This window comes from Pongo abelii, chromosome X (assembly GCF_028885655.2).
Source record: "Pongo abelii isolate AG06213 chromosome X, NHGRI_mPonAbe1-v2.0_pri, whole genome shotgun sequence".
NCBI classification, from domain to species: Eukaryota; Metazoa; Chordata; class Mammalia; order Primates; family Hominidae; genus Pongo; species Pongo abelii.
In genome coordinates this window covers 1,883,888-1,909,448 of record NC_072008.2, presented here as the reverse complement: position 1 = coordinate 1,909,448, position 25,561 = coordinate 1,883,888, and the positions used below count along the sequence as shown (strand labels likewise).

The window sequence follows — 25,561 nt, the reverse complement described above, 5'->3', positions numbered from 1 at the left end:
TATTATTCACAGTATTTTCTGGGACGTTGTTTCTCCTTCCTTCCTTCCTTCCTTCCTTCCCTGTTTCCACCCATCCTTTCCTCCTTCCCTTTCTTCCTCCCTCCCTCCCTTTCTTCCCTCCTTCCATTCATTCTTTCTTCCCTCCCCTCCCCTTCCCTTCCCTCTTTCTACCCATCCTTTCCTCCTTCCCTTCCCTCCCTTTCTTCCTCCCTTTCTCCCTCCCTTTCTCCCTCCCTTTCTCTCTCCCTCCCTCCCTTCCTTTCTTTGTTCCTTCCTTCCATTCATCCTTCCTCCCTCCCTCCCTCCCTTCCTTGCTTCCTGCCTCCCTCCCTCCCTTCATTCCTCTCTCCCTCCTTTCATTCCTCTCTTATTTCCTTCCCTCTTTCCACCCATCCTTTCTTCCTTCCCTTTCTTCCTCCCTCCTTTTCTTCCTCCCTCCCTTTCTTCCCTCCTTCCATTCATTCTTCCCTCCCCTCCTCTTCCCTTTCCTCTTTCTACCCATCCTCTCCTCCTCCCCTTTCTTCCTCCCTTTCTCCCTCCCTCTCTCCCTCCCTCCCTTTCTTTCTTCCCTCCTTCCATTCATTCTTTCTTCCCTCCCCTCCCCTTCCCTTCCCTCTTTCTACCCATCCTTTCCTCCCTCCCTTTCTCCCTCCCTCCCTTTCTCCCTCCCTCCCTTTCTTTCTTCCCTTATTCCATTCATTTTTTCTTCCTTCCCCTCCCCTTCCCTGTTTCCACCCATCCTTTCCTCCTTCCCTCCTTCCCTTTCTTCTTCCCTTTCTCCCTCCCTTTCTCCCTCCCTCTCTTTCTTCCCTCCTTCCATTCATTCTTCCTTCCTCCCTCCTTCTTTCCCTCCTTCCCTCCCTCCTTTCTTCCCTCCCCCACAATGTTGATTTTGTTCATTTCTCCCTGCCTGTCTAGGAATTCTTGAAAAATATACTTGGATATTGTGTTATTCTGAAGAAAACGCTGTGAAAATGGCACATTATAGCTTCATCTCAATTCAGCTTTTGGTTTATGATTTTCAAGTTAGCCCTGTTGGGTTACAAGGTTGGTTACACAGATCCAAACCATGCCTTCATAGGTGATGATCCTCCTTGTTCTGTTAACGTTTTAGACTTGAATCATTGCTGTCTTGTGTGACTAGGGCCATTTCTACTTGGTTTTTGCTTGTTTGGCTGATAAATGTGAACGTTTTAACAATTGTTAAACAATCGTTTTAACAATTGTTAAACAATCGTTTTAACAATTGTAATTCCTCCTTTTTAATATTCTGTATCTTTACCATCAAGATACAGACATCACCTTTTTCACAGGCTCTGAGTGTAGGAAGCCACCATTTTGGTTTTATATCATGACCAGTAACTGGGAGTGCACTCATTGGCTGAAGCTGTACTTCTTGGTTCTTTTCTCTTCTTTCCACATGGATAACTGGTATACTCCATCTTATTCCATGAGCTACGTGGCAGCCACTCATTTTGTAGCTCATAGGGGTGCATTAAATACTCCCAAGCACTCTAACTTTCATTTGTCTGAATTATCTAAATAGAATGAAGGTATCCTTGAAGGTACTCCAGGTGGAATGAAAAAACATACCTCAGGTCTTCTGGAGATCCTCCTGTGTTCAGTTCCCTGGTCCCTCTTATGGTGCCCTGGGGAAGAGATTCAGCTCCTACGTAGGTTGAGTTCCAGGTGAATGCAGCCACTGAGCTCCTAGCAAGTAGGATTCCCTGTGTCCTATGTGCAGATCACCCTGGTGTCTTGGTCCAGTGGGCTTGAAGCCTCTTACTCTTTTATTTTTCCTTGTTTGTTTTCTATTTTTTTATTTTTATTTTTTTTTGAGATGGAGTCTTGCTCTGTCGCCCAGGCTGGAGTGCAGTGGCGCGATCTCGGCTCACCGCAAGCTCCGCCTCCCAGGTTCATGCCATTCTCCTGCCTCAGCCTCCCAAGTAGCTGGGACTACAGGCGCCGCCACCACGCCCGGCTAATTTTTTGTATTTTTAGTAGAGACGGGATTTCACTGTGTTAGCCAGGATGGTCTCGATCTCCTGACCTCGTGATCCACCCGCCTTGGCCTCCCAAAGTGCTGGGATTACGGTTGTGAGCCACCCACCACCCGGTCTTGTTTGTTTTCTTTTTAAAAAAATTTCATGAGGTACATGTGCAGGTTTGTTGTAAGATACATTGTGTAATGCTGCGGTTCAGGCTTCAGTTGAACCTGCCACTCAAATGGTGAACAGAATACCTCATAGGTAGAGTTTCAGCCTTTACACCCCTTTCTCTCCCCTGCTTTTGGAATGCGCAGGTGTGTCATCTTCCCATTTTTATGCCTGGTTATTCAATGTTTAGCTCCTATGTGTAATTGAGAAGAAGTGGTATTTAATTCACTTAGGATAATGGCCTCCTGCTGCATCTGTGTTGCTGCTAAAAACATGATGTCATTCTTTTTTATGGCTCTGTACGATTCTATGGTATATGTCCACCAACTACATTTTCTTGATCCAATACGTAAGTGATGGACACCTGCTTTGATTCCCTCACGCCTCCCAAGATTGAATCAGGAAGAAATCAAATCCTGAACAGACTCATTTCATAATGAGTTATGAAATTGAATCAGTAATTTATAAAAACCTATCAACCAAAAAAAAAAAAAAAAGCCCAAGACTAGACAAATTCACAGCTCAATTCGACCAGATGTACAAAGAAGAGCTGGTTCCAATCTGACTGAAACTATTCTAAAAAATTGAGGCGGAGGGATTCCTCCCTAACTTATTCTACGAAAGCTGTATCATCTTGATACCAAAATCTGACAAGGACATGACAAAAATAGAAAACTACAGGCCAATATCCCAGGTGAAGATAGATGCACAAATGCTCAACAATATACTAGCAAATAGAATCTAGCAGTGCATCAAAAAGATAATTGATCATTGAAACCTTGTCTCTACTAAAAATACAAAAATTAGCCAGGTGTGGTGGTGCGTGCCTGTAATCCCAGCTACTTGGGAGGCTGACGCAGGAGAATCCTTGAACCTGGCAGGTGGAGGTTGCAGTGAGCCAAGATCACACCACTGCCCTCCAACCTGGGCAACAGAGCAAGACTCCACCTCAAAAAAAAAAAAAAAAAAAAAAAAGATAATTGATCACAATTAAGTGGGCTTCATTCCTGCTCTGCTCTTTGTCCAAACAGATTTTTCTGAATGTCAGGGGTGAAGTTCAAGTTCTAGCACGCAGTGAGCATTCTGCCTTCCCCTGCTGCAGGGCTTGATGTATCGGCTCATCTTCCCCTAGTGATGCCAGCCATACCCTGTTCCCCTTATCCTTCCTACCAGTGTTACCCTTGGTGCAAGGAAGCTCCTGAATGGATGCAAAAAAAATAAAAAAAGATGCTGATTGCAAGAATGCACAAATGCTGATTGCAAGAAAGAGCAAAGTGCATTGGTTGCCTGTATTACTCCATTCTCACACTGCTCTAAAGAAATACCTGAGACTGGGTAATTTTTAAAAATTTTAACTTCCGGGTACATGTGCAGGATTGTACATAGATAAACATGTGCCATGGTGGTTTGCTGCACCTATCAACCCATGACTTAAGTATTAAGCCCAGCATGAATTAGCTATTCTTTTTATTATTATACTTTAAGTTCTGGGGTACATGTGCAGAACATGCAGGTTTGTTATATGGGTATAGACGTGCCATGGTGGTTTGCTGCATCCATCAACTCGTCGTCTACATTAGGTATTTCTTTTAAAGCTATCCCTCCCCTTGCACCCCACCTGCAACAGGCCCCAGTGTGTGATGTTCCCCTCCCTGTGTCCGTGTTTTCTCATTGTTCAACTCCCACTTATGAGTGAGAACATGCAGTGTTTGGTTTTCTGTTCCTGTGTTAGTTTGCTGAGAATGGTGGTTTCCAGCTTCATCCATGTCCCTGCAAAGGACATTAACTAATTCTTTTTAATGTCTGCATAGTATTCCATGGTGTTATATGTGCCACATTTTCTTTATCCAGTCTATCATTGATGGACATTTGGGTTGGTTCCAAGTCTTCACTATTGTGAACAGTGCTGCAATAAACATATGTGTGCATGTGTCTTTACAGTAGAATGTTTTATAATCCTTTGGGTATATACCCAGTAATGGGATGGCTGGGTCAAATGGTATTTCCAGTTCTAGATCCTTGAGGAATCCCCACACTATCTTCCACAATGGTTGAACTAGTTTACACTCCCACCAACAGTGTAAAAGCGTTCCCGTTTGTCCACGTCCTCTCCAGCATCTGTTTTATCCTGATTTTTTAATGATCGCCCTTCTAACTGACGTGAGATGGTATCTCATTGTGGTTTTGACTTGTATTTCTGTACTGACCAGGCATTAGCTATTTTTCCTGATGCTCTCCCCCTCCCCGACCCCCACCTGCAACACACCCCAGTGTGTGTTGTTCCCCTCCCTGTATCCATATGTTCTCATTGTTCAGTGCCCCCTTATGAGTGAGTGTGCAGTGTCTGGTTTTGTGTTCCTGCATCAGTTTGCCAAGGATAATGGCTTCTAGCTCCATCCATGTCCCTGAAAAGGACATGATCTCGTTCCTTTTTGTGACTGCATAGTATTCCATAGTGTATATGTACCATTTTTTTTTAATCCAGTCTATCATTCATGGACATTTGAGTTGATTCCACATCCTTGCTATTGTGAATAGTGCTGCAGTGAACATATGTGTGCATGTACCTTTATAATAGAATGATTTATATTTCTTTGGATATATACCTAGTAATAGGATTGCTGGGTCAAATGGTGTTTCTGGTTCTAGGTCTTTGAGGAATTGCTGCACTGAGACTGGGTAATTTATGAAGAAAACAGGTTTAATTGGCTCATGGTTCTGCAGGCTGTACAGGAAGCAGAGCAGCTTCTGCTTCTAGGGAGGCATGAGGAAATGGATAATTATAGTGGAAAGTGAAGGAAAGCAGGTGTCTTACATGGCCCTAGCAAGAGAAGGAGAGACAGAGATGCAGTTGGGGTGGGCTGGGGAGATGCTACACACTTTTCAACAACCAGATGCCATGAGAACTCATTCACTATTGCAAGAACATCACCCAGGGGATGGTGCTAATCTATTGCTGAGAAATCCACCCCCGTGACCCAATCTTCTCCTACAAGGGTCCACCTCCAGCACTGGGGATTCCAATTCAACATGAGGTTTGAATGGGCACAGAGATCCAAACCATATCTGTATCCATCTATCAATTCATCCATCCATCCATCCATCCATCCATTTATCCAACCATCCATCTATCCATCAGTTCTTCCATCCATCCATCCATCAATCCATCCATCCATCAATCCATCCATCAATTCATCCATCCATCCATCCATTTATCCATCCATCTATCCATCAATTCATCCATCCATCCACCCACCCACCCATCCATCTATCCATCCATCCATCTATCCATCCATCCATCCATCCATCCATCCATTTATCCATCCATCCATCTATCCATCAATTCATCCATCCATCCATCCATCCATCCATCCCTCAGTCCATCCATCCATGCATCCATCTGTATTAGTCTCTTCTTGCATTGCAATAAAGAAGTACCTGAGACTGGATGATTCATAAAGAAAAGAGGTTTAATTGGCTTATGGTTCTGCAAGCTGTACGGGAAGCAGAGCAGCTTCTGCTTCTGCGGAGGCCTCAGGAAACTTACAGTCATGATGGAAGGTGAAGTGGAAGCTGGCACATCTTACATGGTCAAAGCAGGAGCAAGAGTGGAGGGGAGGCGGCCGGGCGCGGTGGCTCACGCCTGTAATCCCAGCATTTTGGGAGGCCGAGGCGGGCGGATCACAAGGTCAGGAGATCAAGACCATCCTGGCTAACATGGTGAAACCTCGTCTCTACTAAAAATACAAAAAATTAGCTGGGCGTGGTGGTGGGCGCCTGTAGTCCCAGCTACTTGGGAGGCTGAGGCAGGAGAATGGCATTAACCTGGGAGGCAGAACTTGCAGTAAGCTGAGATCGTGCCACTGCACTCCAGCCTGGGCAACTGAGTGAGACTCCATCTCACAAAAAAAAAAAAAAAAAAAAAAAAGAGTGGAGGGGAGGTGCACACACTTTTAAACAACCAGATCTTGAGAGAACTCATTCGCTATCACAAGAACAGCACCAAGGGGATGGTGCTAACCCACCCATTCGTGAGAAATCCACCTCCATGATCCAATCACCTCCCCCCAGGCCACTCCTCCAACACTGGGGATTACAATTCAACATGAGATTTGGGTGGGGGCACAGATCCAAACTATATCACTGCCTCACAAGCCAGTGATCTCAAGTAGAATGGTGATGTTCATGTTGCTAGTGGCTATAAGCCTTTTTTCTCAAGGAGCAAGGAAAATGCATCTTTTAGTTTTTTTAAAAAAATCCAATCACACTGCTGTTTTTGGAAGCTCAGCGTGTGCTTTTACCCATCCTTTGATCACTGGTTCCAATTATTAGCAGTAGTATGGGTTTTCCTCTTTCTTACATCCCCACAAGTGTTTTTGCAGAAAATTACAGCAGTACCTCAGGAATTTCTATCCAGATGACACTGCTCAGAAGCAGTGCTTTCAAACTCTCCATGGCAAAACTGCCTCTCCCCTAATCTGCAGCAGATTGGTAACTGTCGTAGATACAATAAAAATGAATTACTAAAAAAAAAAAAAAGGCATTTAAGAAACATGGAAACTAGAAGCTCTCAGTGTGTTTTTTTTAAGTCATTGGATTGAGCAAAGCTTAAATGACTGTCATTATTTTTTGTTAAGTTTCTAAACATTTACTTTCAATTTCTGAACATATCTCACCACAGACAACTTGCAATAACAGTTCACACAGTGGCAGCCGTCTGATTCAGGAGTGTGCGTACCATCATACCGTCCAATATATTTATTTATTTATTTATTTTTTCAGACAGTCTGGCTCTGTCGCCCAGGCTGGAGTGCAGTGGTGTGATCTCGGCTCACTGCAACCTCCATCTCCCGGGTTTAAGCAATTCTCCTGCCTCAGCCATCCAAGTAGCTGGGATTTCAGGTTCCTGCCCCTACGCCCGGCTAATTTTTGTATTTTTAGTAGAGACGGGGTTTCACCATGTTGGCCAGGCTGGTCTTGAGCTCCTGACCTCAAGCGATCCACCCGCCTCGGCCTCCCAAAGTGTTGGGATAACAGGTGTGAGCCACCGCACCTGCCCACCCAACTGTATTTCTCTAAGGAAAATATTGAAAGTACTTATTTCCTTTTCCTTGATGGGCTGGTGACTTGGCACAGATGGGCTTCATTCTCCATGAGGAGGAAGCTGTTAGATTATCTTAAAACATGCCTGCCAAGAGAAGGTTAAAGTATATATTTCAGATCACAAGGTCAGGAGCACTTTTGGCTGCCACGTTTGGCTGACTCTTGGGTGTTGTGGTATTTAAAGTGTCCTAGATCAGCCACAATAAAACAAAACCTAATTGATGTGTCTCGACCTCAGGTGTGTGCTGCAGAAAGCGCCAGTTCTTGTGATATAGGAGCCATGCCCACGTCTGTTCTGGGGACCCAGTACCCTAGGGGTTGGTCTGAGTATGTCATCAAGAGCTAGATGAGGCCGGGCGAGGTGGTTCACACCTATAATCCCAGCACTTTGGGAGACCGAGGTGGGCAGATCACAAGGTCCGGAGTTCAAGAACAGCCTGGGCAACATGGTGAAACCCTGTCTGTACTAAAACACAAAAATTAGCCGGGCGTGGTGGTGGGTGCCTGTAGTCCCAGCTACTCAGGAGGCCGAGGCAGGAGAATCGCTTGAACCCAGGAGGCGGAGGTTGCAGTGAGCCAAAATCGCACAACCGCAGTTCAGCCCTGAGCAACAGGGTGAAACTCTGTCTCAGAAAACAAAAACAACAACAAAGAACTAGGTGAAAAGACCTGGAGTGCTCCTGCAGTGCAACCAGCTGTGATCATGCAAAGACCAGAATGCTGCAGGATGGCACGTCATGGCCCATCCCTCTCATCTCTGGATAAGACCAAAGCTAACCTGCTTCCAGAGACACCTTGTGGAAATGTGCAAGGCTTAGCAAAGAAAGGCTAATATCTAATGATTCATGTATTTACCCAGGTTTTTTTTTTGAGAGAGAGTCTGGCACTGTCGCCAGGCTGGAGTGCAGTGGCATGGTCTCGGCTCACTGCAACCTCCACCTCCCAGGTTGAAGCGATTCCCCTGCCTCAGTCTCCCAAGTAGCTGGGATTACAGGCATGCACCACCATGCCCAGCTAATTTTTGTACTTTTAGTAGAGACAGCGTTTTGCCATGTTGGCCAGGCTGGTCTCGAACTCCTGAAGTCAGGTGATCCGCCCGCCTCAGCCTCCCAAAGTCCTGGGATTACAGGCGTGAGCCACCATGCCTGGCCTGCTTTTTTATTTCTTACTAGCACAAGAACTTAGAGTGATACAAATCTTCTGAATATTTTGGCTGCATTCTGCAGACAGTGACACCTTCTGTTTCTGTGGATATTATTTATAAAACATTTTTGTCACCTGCTATGAATTGTCACCCTGTCCACATGTTTTAAACGGATAGTTTTTGAAATCAACATGAGTTTGAGCACGGGGAAATTGCATACTTAATAAAATTAAACATTAAAAAGGGGCTCTTTCTGCTTTCCTATCAACTGAGGCAGCGGGGTTATAGATGTAGGGGGTGAGGGACCCTGTATTGGCCAGGGTTCTCTAGAGGGATATAACTAACAGGATAAATAGCTATATATAAAGGGGGGTTTATTCAGTATTAACTCACAGGATCACAAGGTCCTACAGTAAGCTGTCTGCAAGCTGAGGAGAAAGGAAGCCAGCCCCAGTCCTAAAGCCGAAGAACTTGGAGTCCAATTTTTGAGGGCAGGAAGCATCCAGCATGGGAGAAAGCTGTAACATGGGAGGCTAAGCCAGTCTAACCTTTTCACATTCTTTTGCCTGCTTTTTGTTCTGGCCGTGCTGGCAGCTGATTAGATGGTGCCCACCCTGATTAAGGGTGGGTCTGCTTTTCCCAGCCCACTGACTCAAATGTTAAACTCGTTTGGCCACACCCTCACAGACACACCCAGGATCAATACTTTGCATCCTTCAATCCAATCAGGTTGACACTCAGCATTAACCATCACACCTGGTGTGTGGTTCTCTGATTATAAGGACACCAGTCCTACTGGACGAAGGCCTCACCCTTATGAGCTCCTATAGGCCCTATCTGAAAATAAAGTCACATTGGAGTTTAAGGGTTCTGATGATGAGTGAGGGAGGGCACGGCTCAGTGTATAACGATGTGCTGTATCTATTGCAAAGAAAAAAGGAAGGCGCTATTCAATTCCTCCAAACTAGGAGGTTTGCCAGAGCCTCAGACAAAAGGATTTTTTAGGGAGGTACAGTTCATTCCATAACAGTGTTCTCTATCGCAAAGAAGAAAGGAAAGGGTAATTCAGTTCCTCCAAACCAGGCGATTTGCCAGAACTCCAAACAAAAGAAATTTTTTTTTTCTTCTTGATCCCTATTTATCAACACATGCCTCTGTGTCTTTCCAGTTGACTTCATCTCTTGGGCAGCATTAATTTCAGAAATCTGTATTTCTGACTTGCCCTCAGGAAACCCCTTTAGATGTTAGAAATTCTTCTGTGGATGAAGTTATCTTCTTTTTTTTGAGACATAGTCTTGCTCTGTCGCCCAGGCTGGAGTGCAGTGCTGTGATCTCGGCTCACTGCAACCTCCACCGCCAGGGTTCAAACGATTGTCCTGCCTCAGCCTTCCGAATATCTGGGATTACAGGCGTGCACCACCACACCCGGCTAATTTTTGTATTTTTAGTAGAGACCGGATTTCACCATGTTGGCCAGGCTGGTCTCGAACTCCTGACCTCAGGTGATCCACCCACCTCAGCCTCCCAAAGTGCTGGGGTTACAGGCGTGAGCCACCACACCTGACCAGATGAGGTTATCTTCTTGAGTCTCAGGGTTTACCGTCTGTCACTGAGTTGCAAATAAAAGAAAAGTTGGATGAGTTATTGGCAGCCTCAAGAGCAACAGTGAGAATTGTAGAATCACTTTCTCCATTGGAGGGTCTGGTGTGTGGGCTACGGGAAGGGTGGACATCATTCACTGTGCTAGGTGCCGAAAGGGGCATCAGACACAGCAGGTGCGTGAATCTCCCGTCTTCATATGATACTGTCTCACTGTCAGAATCACAGTGACAGAAGGCATTTGTTACCATGGATTCACACTGCATTAGGGTTAAGATTTTTGTTCTGTGTAAGTTCCTTAGGGTTACTGTAAAAAGCACATCTTATCTTCTGTCAGTAAGTGTTAAGTGACATTTAAACGTATTCAAGCATGTGACTTGACCTAATTGTTTAGCATTTGAGTCATTCCATTAAATGGAGCATCTTGCCAATTTCAAGTATTTTATACTTGCAATTGTTAAGAGTTAAAAAGTAGTTGGATTTGTCGCAGACAATGAGTTAAGGAATCCTTCCACATTTTTCCCAACTTCTTTTTTTTTTTTTTTTTGAGAAGAGTTTCACTCTTGTTGCCCAGGCTGGAGTGCAATGGTGCGATCTCGGCTCACTGCAACCTCTGCCTCCCAGGTTCAAGTGATTCTCCTGCCTTAGCCTCCCTAGTAGCTGGGATTACAGGCATGTGCCACCATGCCCGGCTAATTTTGTACTTTTAGTAGAGATGGGGTTTCTCCATGTTGGCCAGGCTGGTCTTGAACTCCCGACCTCAGGTGATCTGCCCACCTCGGCCTCCCAAAGTGCTGGGATTACAGGCGTGAGCCACCGCGCCTGGCCCATTTTTCCCAACTTTAAAATTAAGGGTTCTCAGGGCCCTGTGTAGAGCAGTGAAAATAAGACCTCGTGTGTGTGTGTGTGTGTGTGTGTGTGTGTGTGTGTGTGCGTGTGCACGCGCCTGGAGAAGAACTGGTGTTCCACTTGGGTGAGAGGATTGGCTGTGAGCTTCAGACCAGGAAATGTGTCATCTTGCCAATCAACCTGGCTGAGTGTGCTGGAGTCAGGATCTTGAACAGAAACTTCCTTTTCTGGTATTGTTCACTACAGAGCTAAAATGGCCAAATACATACTGTGAAAATTGTTGTTTTTTTTTTTTTTTAAGAAAAGACCAGATTCCTCCTTCAGCTGTACACATTTTTGAATAAAATCATATTGAACTAAAACAAAACAAAACAAAACTGGGGAACTTGCACAATAGAAATATATCCTCTCCCAGGTCTGGAGGACAAGAGTTTAAATCCAAGGGGTCTCAGGGCTGAGCTCCATCCGGATGCTCTACGGGAGGATCCTTTTGGCCTCCCCCAGCTCCTGGGGGCTCCAGGCATCCCAGGGCTTGTGGCTGCATCACTCCAGTCTCTGCCTCTGTCTTCACATCATCATTTTCTCTCATCTGTCTCAAGCATCCCTGTTCCTCCTTCTTATAAAAACCCCAGGCTGGGCGTGGTGGCTCATGCCTGTCATCCCAGCACTTTGGGAGGCCGAGGCAGGTGGATCACCTGAGGTCAGGAGTTTGAGACCAGCCTGGCCGACATGGTGAAACCCCATCTTTACTAAAAATACAAAAATTAGCCGGGCGTGGTGGCGGGTGCCTGTAATCCCAGCTACTCGGGAGACTGAGGAAGGGAGAATCACTTGAACTCGGGAAGTGGAGGTTGCAGTCAGCCAAGATTGCACCACTGTGCTCCAGCCTGGGTGACAGAGCAAGACTTTGTCAAAAAAAAAAAAAAAAAACAAAAAAAAAACAACTCCGCACACCTGTCATCCCAGCATTTTGGGCAGCAGTATGATAACAGGGCCAGGAGTTCGAGACCTACCTTGGCAACATAGACCCCTGTCTCTATACAAGCTAACAAAAAACAAAAATCTTTGTCATTATATTTAGGCTAATACAGGATAATTTCCTCATTTTAAAACCTTTAATGTCTAAACACCCTATTTTCATACAAGTAATCTTTTCACAGGTTCTAGAGATTAGGACCAGGAGATTTTTAGGGATGGAGTGGAGGATACCATCATTTAGCCTACCACATTCTTACTACCATAGGAAAGGATGGCCAGGCGAGGTGGCTCACGATGGTAATCCCAGCACTTTGAGAGGTCAAGGCGGGCGGATCGCTTGAGCCCAAGAGTTCGAGTCCAGCTTGGGCAACACTGCAAAATCCCATCTCTACAACAACTACAAAAAGTAGCCAGGTGTGGTGTTTCGCACCTGTGGTCCCAGCTACTCGGGAGGCTGAGGAGGGAGAATCGCTTGAATTCAGGAGGTGGAGGCTGCCATGAGCCGAGATCACACCTCTGCACTCCAGCCTGGGTGACAGAACGAGACCGTGTCTTAATAAATGCATAAATAATCTTAAAAAGGAAAGTAATTCAGCACAAACATATTTGCATATTCCCAAGACGATGCTCACAGCTTGCAGTGCCTGCCTGGGTCCTATTCCTGTCTGCCTGGGGTCTGTCTGCCTGGGTCCTATTCCTGTCTGCCTGGGTCCTATTCGTATCTGCCTGGGTCCTATTCATATCTGCCTGGGTCCTATTTGTATCTGCCTGGGTCCTATTCGTATCTGCCTGGGTCCTATTCGTATCTGCCTGGGTCCTATTCGTATCTGCCTGGGTCCTATTCGTATCTGCCTGGGGTGTATCTGCCTGGGTCCTATTCGTATCTGCCTGGGTCCTATTCCTATCTGCCTGGGTCCTATTCGTATCTGCCTGGGTCCTATTCGTATCTGCCTGGGTCCTATTCCTGTCTGCCTGGGTCCTATTCCTATCTGCCTGGGGAGTATCTGCCTGGGTCCTATTCCTATCTGCCTGGGGTGTATCTGCCTGGATCCTATTCCTATCTGCCTGGGGTCTATGCATTTTCTCTTTGTCTGAGGACACATTTTTGCTTCATGCTGATATTTTTCACTTCACCTTTCTCCGCTTTTCTTCTTTTCTCCTTTTCTCTTTTTCCCTCTCCTTCCCTCCCCTCCGTCTGGGGCAGAAGCTGGCATGCGGCAGAGTGACAGCAGAGGATGTGGCCCAAGCTCCCATACATCTTCTGTTTACCTCTTCCGCTGATTTTTTTCTGGGTGTGCCCAGAGAGCCCAGCTCCAGACACTCAAAGGTGCCTCATTTCAATGTATGTTCCAAAGTTACATAGCATCCAAGGCGTATGAGACATGCTTAAAAACATACTGGTCGTGCAAGTGAGGAGGTGCAATGATGGGTACTTTCGTGCGAGGCCAGATCTAGGGATGCCCGGCGTGGCTTGCGGTTCAGGAAAACTTCCTGAAGGAGGTGACACATTTGCCTTTACGATCCCCAAGTGAGGCACAGGAGCATCTCTTGGTGAGAACCCCACAGTCCCTCCTAGAAAAGGAAAGTCAAGAGAATGGGCTACGTATGGGAGGAAGGGAACTATTTATGGTCTTCGATAACAATCAAAACAAATGTGCGTATGTTCCCCAGCTTTGTGCTTCGGTATTGCAAAATGCAGGAACCACACGAAAATACAAGCAATAAATACAAGCAAGTACTAACCCTCTTTTATTATTCTACTGCAGAAGAAGGAAGTCCTTGCTTCTGAGTCATTTTGTGTATCAGTTACATATGCTGTGTAACAAAATAACCCACAGACTCAGCAGCGTGGAAGGGCTCATACTTACTATCCCACAGCTGCTGTGGGTCAGGAATCTGGGCAGGTGTAACTGCGTTCTCTCTTCTGGGTCTCACTAGGCTACAATCAAAGTGTCATCTGGCCTGAGGTCCTCTCTGGAGCTGAGGATCTTTGAAATTCACATGGTTATATGCAGAATCCAATTCCTGGAAGCTGCAGATCTGGGGATCTGAGTATCTTGCTGGCTTTTGGCCAGGGGCTGCTGTCAGCTCCTAGAGAGGCCATGCCCAGGTTCTGGCCCCAAGGCGCTCTCACAAAATATCAGCTCACGTCACAGGTCCCACACAGACTCAAGGGAAGGGGACTACAAGGATGTGACTCATTGATCTCCCTACAGTATGATCTCCTTATTGTACCCTACTGACATGTCCAATTCAGTGTTACTTCCTGGACGGGCGCGGTGGCTCATGCCTGTAATCCCCAGCACTTTGGGAGGCCGAGGTGGGCGGATCACCTGAGTTCAAGAGTTCGAGACCAGCCTGGCCAATGTGGTGAAACATTGTCTCTACTAAAAAAAAAGAAAAAAAAAATATATATATATATACAAAAATTAGCTGGGCGTGGTGGCATGTGCCTATAATCCCAGCTACCTGGGAGGCTGAGGCAGGAGAATCACTGGAACCCAGGAAGCAGAGGCTGCAGTGAGCTGAGATCATGCCACAGCACTCCAGCCTGGTCAACAGAGCGAGACTCCATCTCAAAAAGAGCAGAAAAAAAAAAGTGTTACTTCCTAGATGAAATTGACCTGTTTAGAAATTTTCTTAGTCTCTGAAATAGGTTGGAAGATAACCAACTATTTTTTGTTGTTGTCCTTTTCCAGTGGAATTTTTATACTGTGACTTGGCTTCCATGACGTCCATCCGGCAGTTTGTGCAGAAATTCAAGGTGAAGAAGATTCCTCTCCATGTCCTGATCAACAATGGTGAGTCCTGGTGAAAATGCTGCAAGCCAGGGGTTAATTTGAATGCAAACAGGAACTCTAGCTTTCATGGGAGAGAACTGTCTCAGCAAAACAGGATATCCATGGAAATTATTGAACATACCTGCTATTTCTAGTCACTGCTTCATTTCACAGATAGCTTTGGAAGAGCATCATTCTTGTTAGCATGTTACTTTGAAATAATGGTAAACGCGATAACATGTTGTATGGAGTTGACATGTTGACTTGTCCACTTGGACTAAAGTGTATTAGGCACATGCTAAGGGTTGGGGTTTTCCCAAATGTTATCTTACAGAACCATCACCACATTCCCCTGAGTCATTATTTGGGCACTAGAAGCTCCTTACCATTTATCTCTTGATTTTACCCCCTGTTCAACATTCTCACCCAGACAGGTGCAGTCAATATCTCCCCCTCCCCATCTTCAATCTGCCCATCTGCCAATCTTCAACACAAACCACCCTTGATCTTGAGCCCTTCTTTGAGCCACACTGAGCTCTTAAAGTCATTGCAACACTTACTGTTGACCTTGAGCCATTCTTTGAGCCATGCTGAGCTCTTAAGGTCATTGCAACACTTAATGTTTCTCCTCATAATACTGATACCCATTACCCTCATCCCCTGCTACAGTCCATTTTATTTTTTTATAAAAGTTAACCTGAACCCTCCACACTGAGGAGGTACAGTTATTGACATCTCCAAACTAAGTAAATACATAGAACTAAAGCTCTCAGAAATACACCAAAAAACATGTGTGCTAGTAGAATTTAACACATCACTTTCACTTTCACAGATGGAGACCAAATGGAAATTCAGAGAGGAAATAAATAGTGACATTAATACAGTGGATAGAACAGACGTACGTCAAACAGTGAGCCCATAGAGACAGCACATTCCTTTCAAATACATGAAATATTTATCAAGTATTGACACTTCAGATGGCAGACAAAAAAATCAGCAAAAGAGTCTTGTGATTACCCAGTGTAATTACTCCATTACCCACCTAGACCATTAAAGATTCTTAATTCTGCAAAACCCCTTGTGCTATCTAACGTACCATTTTCATAAATTCTGGAGATTAGGATATGGACATGTCTGTAAGGAGGGAGAAAGCATTATTCTTTGTACTAAAGTTGTAATACCTGTCTGTTTCCAGCTGCCAAGATGTGGTAGCTTCCATCTAATTTTTTTTCTTTTTGTCTCGATGTGTTTCATGTTTTTCTATAACATTAATGGGATTGGAGGATAGGAAAGTGGATGAAATACCCACGCTTCCCCCTCAACCCACTTGTTTAATTGGAAATTATTATGCTAGAGCTTAAAGGAGAAGCATGGGATATAAAACTATACATAGAGTGTGACGCCAATTTATGCATAAAAATTTGTACAGACATAGCTATGATGTGTGAGTGCATATGTATTTGTATACATATTTGATGTATGATGTATATGTATTTATGCATAAAAATATGTGCAGACATAGCTGTGATGTGTGAGTGCCACTCAAATAGCTACAGACAACACCATTTCCATGTAGTTAGCCTGGTAAGAAACATCGTATTATCAATGCTAGTGGCTCTTGTTGGAAGGTCCGGAATGATTTTAACTTTCTGTGTCTTCTTTGGAGATGAATAACATTTTTCACATTTGCCATCCTGGTGGGATCTGAAGCTTCTATGCAGGAATAAATGATTTCCCAGTCAACAGCCATTTGGAATCTTCTGTCTCAGCACTGGGTGTGGACTTCCTTTGTTGAAGACCCATCAGTATTATAAGTGATTAGAATTATAGCATTATAAGTCGCCAAATGTGGAGACCACTTAGAGGCACTGTGGAGATCCTATACAACCCAACGTCTCGTTTCCTCTTTCTGTGTAACACCCTTACTCCTTAGTAATGGGAGCACTTTATCACAGAGCAGTTGGAGATGGAAATGCGTACATGACATGGTGCCCTTTCACAAAGACACACAAAACAGAACTGTCTGTCCTCTTAGGACTTTTGTGCAACTACTTCCATCCATTTGGTATGGGCTTGCATCCACCAGTAAGCAGAAAAAATTACGAATCTCAGGCCAGACGCGGTGGCTCACCCCTGTAATCCCAGCACTTTGGGAGGCTGAGGTGGGCGGATCACCTGAGGTCACAAGTTTGAGACCAGCTTGACCGATATGGTGAAACCCTGTCTCTACTAAAAATACAAATATTAGCCAGGCGTGGTGGCAGGCATCTGTAGTCCCAGTTACTCGGGAGGCTGAGGCAGGAGAATCACTTGAACCTGGGAGGTGGAGGCTGCAGTGAGCCGAGACCACACCATTGCACTCCAGCCTGGGCAACAGAGCAAGACTGTTTAAAAAAAAAAAATTAGGAATCTCAGATATATGTTTCTCCAGCAGAATCTTACTCTGTTCTGGGGGGAACAGAATTTTACTGAGCAATGTGTATATGAACCACATCTGTGACTGTGGATACAGGCTAACACCAGTTGACACAGGCTCACCGGTGTATACTCCATCACTCAACCACCACGTTTACCTTTTGAAATGGCTATCGCGTTCCTAGGATTCTCCTCTGTTCCTTTTCTCAACAGATTTTAAACAAGGCACACAGGGCTCTCAGAAACAAACAAAAATATTCTGGAAACTGGGAGAGGGTTGAATTTGAATCAAAAGGGTCTTGTTGTTGGATTCTCTCTGTACCCTATCTCTTCTGTGGAAAATCTCATGCACATATTGTGTTTACTTCTTCCTAGACTTATCTAGATCTTTCTTCCATGCTAAGACCTTTTACCTTCGCTCAATGCCTCAGAGGCACCTCAAGCCAGTAAGTCCAGTGTGAAATTCCTGAGTCTATGGCTGACACTGGTTCTAGAGGAGAGTATTTCCTTCCCCAGTTTTTAGAAGACTGTCAGCATTTCTTCACCCATGGCCTCCAACCCGGCCTTAAAGCCAGCAATGATAGTGGCTCACGCCTGTAACCTCAGCACTTTGGGAGGCCGAGGCAGGTGGATTACGTGAGGTCAGGAGTTCGAGACCAATCTGGACAACATAGTGAAACCCCATCTCTACTAAAAATACAAAATTAGCTGGGCATGGTGGCGCATGCCTGTAATCCCAGCTACTTGGGAGGCTGAGGCAGGAGTATTGCTTGAACCCAGGAGGCAGAGGTTGCAGTAAGCCGAGATCATGCCATTGCACTCCAGACTGGGCAACAAGAGCAAAACTCCATCTCAAAACAACAACAAAAACAACAACAAAGCCAGCAATGAGACACCTTTGAATCTCTTTCTTGTTCTCTCTCTCTCTCCCTCCCTCTCTTCCTTTCTCTTCCCTTCTCTCTCTCATCTTGCCTTCTCTTTTTTTATCTCCTTCACTTACTCTTGCTCTTGTGCCTGCCTTGTAGAAGGACCATTGTGATTATTTGGGGCCCACCAGGATCATCCCAGATAATCACCTCATCTCAAGATCTTCCACTGATTCACATCTACAAAGGCCCTTTTGCCGTGAAAGTCACATTTTCATGTGTTCCAGAGATGAGGACATGGACATTTTTTCATGTTTTGAGTTATTACTCTTCCAAATTGGGAATAGGTTGTGGGCATCTCTGGGGCTGTTATTCTGTCGACCACATGAGGATTAGGCTGTGGACATCTTTGGAGCCATTATTCTGTCTACCACATGGGATTAGGATGTGGGCATCTTTGGGGCCATTATTCTGTTTCCCACATGAGGTTTAGAATGTGAACATCTTTGGGGCCATTACTCTATCTACCACATGGCAATTAGCATATGGACATCTTTGGGGCCATTGTTCTGCTTCCACATGGGGATTCGGATGTGGACATCTTCGGGGCCATTATTCTGTGTACCACATGGGGATTGGGATGTGGACGTCTTCGGGGCCATTATTCTGTGTACCACATGGGGATTGGGATGTGGACATCTTCGGGGCCATTATTCTGTGTACCACATGGGGATTGGGATGTGGACGTCTTCGGGGCCATTATTTTGTCTTCCACATGAGGATTAGGATGTGGACATCTTTGGGGCCATGATTCTGTCTGCCACATGGGGATTACAATGTGGGCATTTTTGGGGTCATGATTCTGTCTCCTACATGAATAATGTGGACCTGAACATCTTGAGTTGTGCATTATTTAGCCCGCCATACCTACCTACTCTGCCCTTCACGTACTTCACTTGCAGGAAAAATAAAATAATAAACAAGGTTCTTGACCTCATGGAAATCATACTCTAGCAAAGGAAGCAAACATTGGATTAATAATCATTCTGTGAAATGTCCTGCCTTAGAAAACACACCTCTTGCAATATGACAACACAGTCGTGTAAAGTACAGAGAAGATTGCACCCCAAGTCACACGCCTCCCTGGAATTCCCCAGCCTGTGCTGCTCAGAACACCATTTCCAGGAGGTGATAATGAGAATCCATTTGTTACAAGATGATGGCTTGAAATAACACTTTGCGCTTTCTTCCTTTTATCTTTTTGTTCTACATCTTTCAGGAGGTTGCTCAGGCTGTGGCTTTCCTGGACTCCCTGTAGGTTTTTGTGGCTGACTAAGGTTCATTTTGTCCCTGGGGTCACTGTTGAGAAGAGCTCAGTTGCAGAGGGTCTGGATTTTTTTTTCCCTCTGTGGGTTCAGACAGAAGCTTCTAGAAAAGAGCTGGAGACTTCACTTTTGGAGGCTGTGTTGAATACCCATTGCGCACTCTTCGCAAGAAGACAGAAATGCAGAGAGGCAGTCTCTTGTTGACAAATCCTCTTGGTTCTCTTGGAAATGCAACAGAACCATGGAGCTTCGTGAACCCCATGTGCTTGGAAAGGGGCCTCCTGAGGTACCCAGGGTGGATGGAAAGCTGCAGGGGTAAGTGCTCCTCAAGCCAGAAGTAGCCCGGATGGCACAGTCTGTGCTGAGAATGGATGCATCACCAGCTCTTGTGCTGGAGGCTTGAGCCTGATGAACCTTGATTTAGAGAGGAAGTAAAGCATTTTCCGCCTTGGTTTGTGCATCAGAATTCATCTTCATGGTGTGCAAATGACGAGGCTGGATTCTATACAGTCAGCACTACTGAGAATGGATTCAGCACAAGCCCGTGTGCCGGAGGCCTGGGTCCGATGTACCTGAATTTAGGAAAGAAGCAAAGTATTTTTCTCATTTATTGCATGCCTTAGTTTGTGCATCAGAATTCATCTTCGTGGTGTGCAAATGAGAAGGCTGGATTCTACACAGTCAGCGCTGAGAATGGGTTCATCACCAGCCCGTGTGTGAAGTTTGGGCCAGATGTACCTTGACTTAGAGAAGAAATCAAGGATTTTTCTCATTGGTTTGTGCATCAGAATTCTTCTTCGTTGTGTGCAAATGAGATTGCTGGATTGTATATTTGGGATATTGCTGGTGTCAACTTACGTGAATAGAGTTTCCATTTACAGGCAGCCTCAGGGAAGGACTCCAGTGGTGGTACTTTTAGTGTCTAAGAGGCTAGTAGGGGGTCTGCAGACCCCTAAACCAGGGCTGTCCAACCCCCAGGTCATAGTACCAGTCCATGGCCTGTTAGGACACTGGCCACACAGCAGAAGATGAGTGGCAAGTGAACAAGCAAAGCTTCATCTGTATTTACAGCCACTCCCCATTGTTCACACGACTGCCTGAGCTCTGCCTCCTGTCAGATCAGCAGCAGCATTAGATTCTCATAGGAGCACAAACCCTACTGTGAACTGTGCATGTGAGGGACTTAGGTTGTGCACTCCTTATGAAAAGCTAAAGCCTGATGATCTGTGCATGCGAGGGATCTAGGTTGTGCGCTCCTTATGAGAATCTAATTCCTGATGATCTGTCACTGTCTCCCATCACTCCCAGATGGGACTGTCTAGTCACAGGAAAACAAGCTCAGGGCTCCCACTGATTCTATATGATGGTGACTTGTAGAATTATTTCATCATATAGTACAATGTAATAATAATACAAATAAAGTGTACAATAAATGTCATGCCCCTGAATCATCCCAAAACCATCCCCACATTCCACGTCCACCATCTCTCTCCAGAAAATTGTCGTTCACAAAAGTGGTCCCTGGTGCCAAAAAGGTTGGGGACTGCTGCCCTAAACTATTTCCCCAGAGCCTTCCCTCCAAAACTCCTGCTAGTCAACCACGTGCCTCAAGTCTCATGGAAAACAGCCCCAGCTGAGCTCAGCAAGGGTGACTTCCAAAGCAAGAAGGAGCTACACTTTGTGCTTTCCTTTTTTTATTCTTAGAGCAATCAAGGTTTTGCAAACATTAAATACTTCAGACATAGAATATTTTTTCATTTGCTATTGGGTTGAAAATAGAACCCAACTGCCTCTGTCTGGCTGCTGTGGGAAGCTCAGAGGCAACGTGATGATTTATCAAGCACAAGAATAAATCAACAATAGACCTCCTGCAGAGCCACTATTTATGGTTTATTCACTTCAAAATTGTATTTATCTAGCTTCCCATCCCCATGTCTGAAAATTGATAGATTTTTAATAACTGCAGAGGATTTATAGATTTATCCTTGTCAGACATCTTCCCCTAACTCTAATGGATGAATTTCTTTCTGAGACAAAGAATTACTAAGCATTATTTTTCCTACCACCAAAGAAATACATCCATGATACAGGGTGACCCTGAAAAATAACAATGATTCTTCCCTGGCCAGAGACCTAAAGACTCTGTTTTTTTGGTACAGTTCTTCATTCATTCAAATTCATTCATTCACTTGAATGAATTCAAATGAGTGAATTTGAATGAATGAAAGAATGCAAATGAATGAATGAATTCAGAGGAATGAATGGATGCAAATGAATGAATTCAAAGGAATGAACAAATGAATTCAAATGAATGAATTCTAATGAATGAATGAATTCAAATGAATGAACAAATGAATTCAAAGGAATGAATTCAAAGGAATGAATGAATGAATTCAAATGAGGGAATTGGAATGAATTCAAGTGAATGAATAAATTCAAATGAATGAATTCAATGAATGAACAAATGAAGTCAAAGGAACGAATGAATTCAAAGGAACGAATAAATTCAAAGGAATGAATGAATGAATTCAAATGAATGAGTGAATTCAAAGGAGTGAATGAATTCAAAGGAATGAGTGAATTCAAAGGAATGAGTGAATTCAAAGGAATGAACGAATTCAAAGGAATGAATGAATTCAAATGAGTGAATTTAAATGAATAAATTCAAATGAATGAATGAATTCAAAGGAACAAGTGAATTCAAAGGAAGGAATGAATTCAAATGATGCAAATGAATGAATGAAATCAAATGAATGAATGAATTCTAATGAGTTCATTCAAATGAGCAAATGGGCACAGGGCACCTAGAAGACCCATGAGAGTTAAGGAAGATTCATTCAGGGGAAGCCCAGGTGTGCAGTTTTGCATCGACAGAAGACTGAGGTGCAATGGAGCCGGTCCTCACTGAGGACTCACTTTTTGGTGGACAGACACCTGAGCAGCCATCTCCTGTCTTTGTGGGCGCCTGGCATTTTCTATGTGAATCAGGCTCCACAGTCATCTGGTCTCCCTCCTGGGAAGACGGAAAGTGTTGCATCACGGCTCATGCATTTGTCAGAGGATCCTTGAGTCTGCACAGGTGTAGACCATTTATTCTGCGTGCCTTCTGTTTGCTTCTCTTCCAGAGCTGCTCTCCTGTGGATAGAGTAGCTTTCTGTTCTGTAGTGGTTTCCCCTGCCTCTCCCAATGGCACCTCCTCTGAACAGGAGGCATTTGGATGTTCTTTTAGTGTTGGTGTTGGCAGCAGCATGGGATGTGGTCTGCTGTGACTCTGCGGCAGGCTGTTCCCTGCCAGAGAAGGCTGGATGTTCAGGGCGTCGGTCCCATAGCCTCCCTGGACTGGCTCCATCCTTCCCACCGCCCTCCCCAGATTCTAGGAAGTGGGTTGAGAAGCAGTGGTTTTTCAGTTACTCAAATGCTTTTCTCCTCTCTCTCTCTCTGTAACTCTCTGTCTCTCTCTCTCCTCCTTCTCCCCGTCTCTCTGTTATTCTCTCTGTCATTCTCTCTTTCCACTTCTTCACTGTCTCAGTTTTCGTCTCCCTTTTGCTTTTTATCTCTGTCTCTTTCTCTCTGTCTCTTTCCTCAATCCACCCCTGTCCCTGCTTCTATTTTGCTCTTGACTTCTCTTCTCCCTCCCCCTCCCCCTCTCCCCCTCCCCCCTCCCCCTCTCCCCCTCCCCCCTCCCCCTCTCCCCCTCCCCCTCCCCCGTCCCCCTCCCCCCCCCTCTCCCAACTCGCCCCTCCCCCTCTCCCCCTCTCCCCTCTCCCCTTCTCCCCCTCCCCCCTCCCCCTCCCCTTCTCCCCCTCCCCCTCTCCCCCTCCCCCTCCCCCCTCCCCCTCCCCTCTCCCCCCCTCCCCCCCTCCCCACCTCCCCCCTCCCCCTCCCCTCTCCCCCCCTCCCCCCCTCCCCACCTCCCCCTCTCCCCCTCTCCCCCTCCCCCTCTCCCCTTTTCCCCCCTCCCCCCTCTCCCCCCGTCTACCCCCTCTCTCCCCCCTCTCCCCCCTCCTCCCTCCCCCCTCTCTCCCCCTCTCTCTCCTCTCTCCCCCCTCTCTCCTCTCCCCCCTCTCCCCCCTCTCTCCCCCTCTCTCTCCTCTCTCCCACTCTCTCCCCCCTCTCTTCCCTCTCCCCCTCTCTCTCTCCCCCTCTCCCCCCTCCCCCTCCCCCTTCCGCCCTCCCCCTCCTCCCCCTTCCGCCCTCCCCCTCCTCCCCCTTCCGCCCTCCCCCTCCTCCCCCTTCCGCCCTCCCCCTCCTCCCCCTTCTGCCCTCCCCCTCCTCCCCCTCTCCCTCCCCCCTCCCCCTTCCGCCCTCCCCCTCCCCCTCCACCCTCTCTCCCCTCCCCCCTCCCCCTCTCTCCCCTCCCCCCTCCCCTCCCTCCCCTCCCCCCTCCCCTCCCTCCCCTCCCCCCTCCCCTCCCTCCCCTCCCTTCTCTCCCCTCCCCTCTACCACCTCTCTCCCCTCCCCTCTACCACCTCTCTCCCCTCCCCTCTCCCCCTCTCTCCCCTCCCCTCTCCCCCCTCTCTCCCCTCCCCTCTCCCCCCTCTCTCCCCTCCCCCTCCCCCTCTCCCCCTCTCCCCTCCCCTCTCCCCTCCCTCTCCCCTCCCCTCTCCCCCCTCTCCCCCCCCTCCCCTCTCCCCCCTCTCCCCCTCCCCCCTCTCCCCCCTCCCCCCTCTCCCCCCCTCCCGTCTCCCCCCTCTCCCCCTCCCCCCTCTCCCCCCTCTCCTCTCCCCCCTCTCCCCCTCCCCCCTCTCCCCCTCTCCTCTCCCCCCTCTCCCCCTCCCCCCTCTCCCCCCTCTCCTCTCCCCCTCTCCCCCTCCCCCCTCTCCCCCTCTCCTCTCCCCCCTCTCCCCGTCCCCCCTCTCCCCCCTCTCCTCTCCCCCCTCTCCCCCTCCCCCCTCTCCCCCTCTCCCCTCTCCCCCTCTCCTCTCCCCCCTCTCCCCCCCTCCCCCTCTCCTCTCCCCCCTCTCCCCCTCCCGCCTCTCCCCCTCTCCTCTCCCCCCTCTCCCCCTCCCCCCTCTCCCTGCTCTCTCCCCCTCCCCCTCCCCCTCCCCCCTCTCCCCCTCTTCCCCCCATCTCCCCATCTCTCTCCCCCCTCCCCCTCCCCCTCCCCCCTCTCCCCCCTCTTCCCCCCATCTCCCCATCTCTCTCCCCCCTCCCCTCTCCCCCTCCCCCCCTCCCCCCTCTTCCCCCCTCCCCCCTCCCCCCTCTTCCCCCCTCCCCCCTCTCTCTTCCCCCCTCCCCCCTCTCTCCCCCCTTCCTCCCTCCCCCTCTCTCTCCCCCCTTCCTCCCTCCCCCTCCCCCCCTCCCCCTCTCTCTCCCCCCTTCCTCCCTCCCCCTCCCCCCCTCCCCCTCTCTCTCCCCCCTTCCTCCCTCCCCCTCTCTCTCCCCCTCTCTCCCCCTCTCTCCCCCTTTCTCCCTCTCTCTCCCTCCCTTATTCTCTCTCCTCTTTTCCCTTCTCTCTCTCCCTTTCTCTCTCTCTTTCCCTCCCTTATTCTCTCCCCCTCCCTTCTTCTCTCTCCTCTCTTTTTCTCTCTCCTCTCTTTCTTCTCTCCCTCTCTCCCCCTCCCCCTCTCCCCCTCCCCCTCTCCCCCTCCCCCTCCCTCCCTCTCCCCCTCCCTCCCTCTCCCTCCCCCTCCCTCTCCCTTCCCCTCCCCCTCCCTCTCCCTCCCCCTACCCCTCTCTCCCCTCCCCCCTCCCTTCCCCCCTCCCCCTGTCCTCCTCCCTCCCTTTCTCCCCTCTCCCTCCCCATTCTCTCTCCTTTTCTCCCATTCTCTCTCTCCTTTTCTCCCATTCTCTCTCTCCTTTTCTCCCATTCTCTCTCCGTCTCTCCCTCCTTTTCCCTTCTCTCCCTTCCCTTTCTTCTCCCTCTCCCTTTCTTCTCTCTCTCCCTTTCTTCTCTCTCTCCCTTTCTGTTTCCCTCTCTTACACCCTCCCTCTTCTCCTTCTATCTCCTCCTTCGTCTTCCTCTCTCTCCCCCTTCTCTCTCTTTCCTCCTTTCCCCTGTCTCTCCTCCTCTCTCCTTTTGCCTTCCTTCTCTCCCCCTTTCTCTCTCTTTCTGTCTGTCTCTCTTTCTCTGTCTGTCTCTCCCTCTATTTCCTCCCTCTCCTTCTCTCTCCCTCTCTCGTTTGCCCTCCCTCTCTCTCCCTGTTCCTTCTCCATCTCTCTTTCTCTTTCTCCCTATTTTCTCCCTCTCCTTCTCTCTCCCTCTCGTGTTTGCTCTCCCTCTCTCTCCCTGTTCCTTCTCCGTCTCTTTTTCTCTGTCTCTCTTTCTCCCTATTTCCTCCCTCTCCTTCTCTCTTCCTTTCTTCTTTGTCCTCCCTCTCTCTCTCTGACTGCTCTTTCATCCCCA

At 47.3% G+C, this 25,561-nt stretch overlaps 1 protein-coding gene across 5 annotated transcripts in view; it reads left to right on the top strand.

The window, feature by feature from the left end:
- Window positions 1–25,561, top strand: part of DHRSX (dehydrogenase/reductase X-linked) — a 277,695-nt gene that overhangs the window by 188,688 nt on the left and 63,446 nt on the right. For all 5 annotated transcript variants that reach the window (XM_063721055.1, XM_024241546.3, XM_063721056.1 and 2 more), the window contains one exon: window positions 14,529–14,630. In XM_063721055.1, coding sequence (XP_063577125.1) covers window positions 14,529–14,630 — 102 coding nt within the window. The remainder of the gene's footprint in view (window positions 1–14,528; window positions 14,631–25,561) is intronic.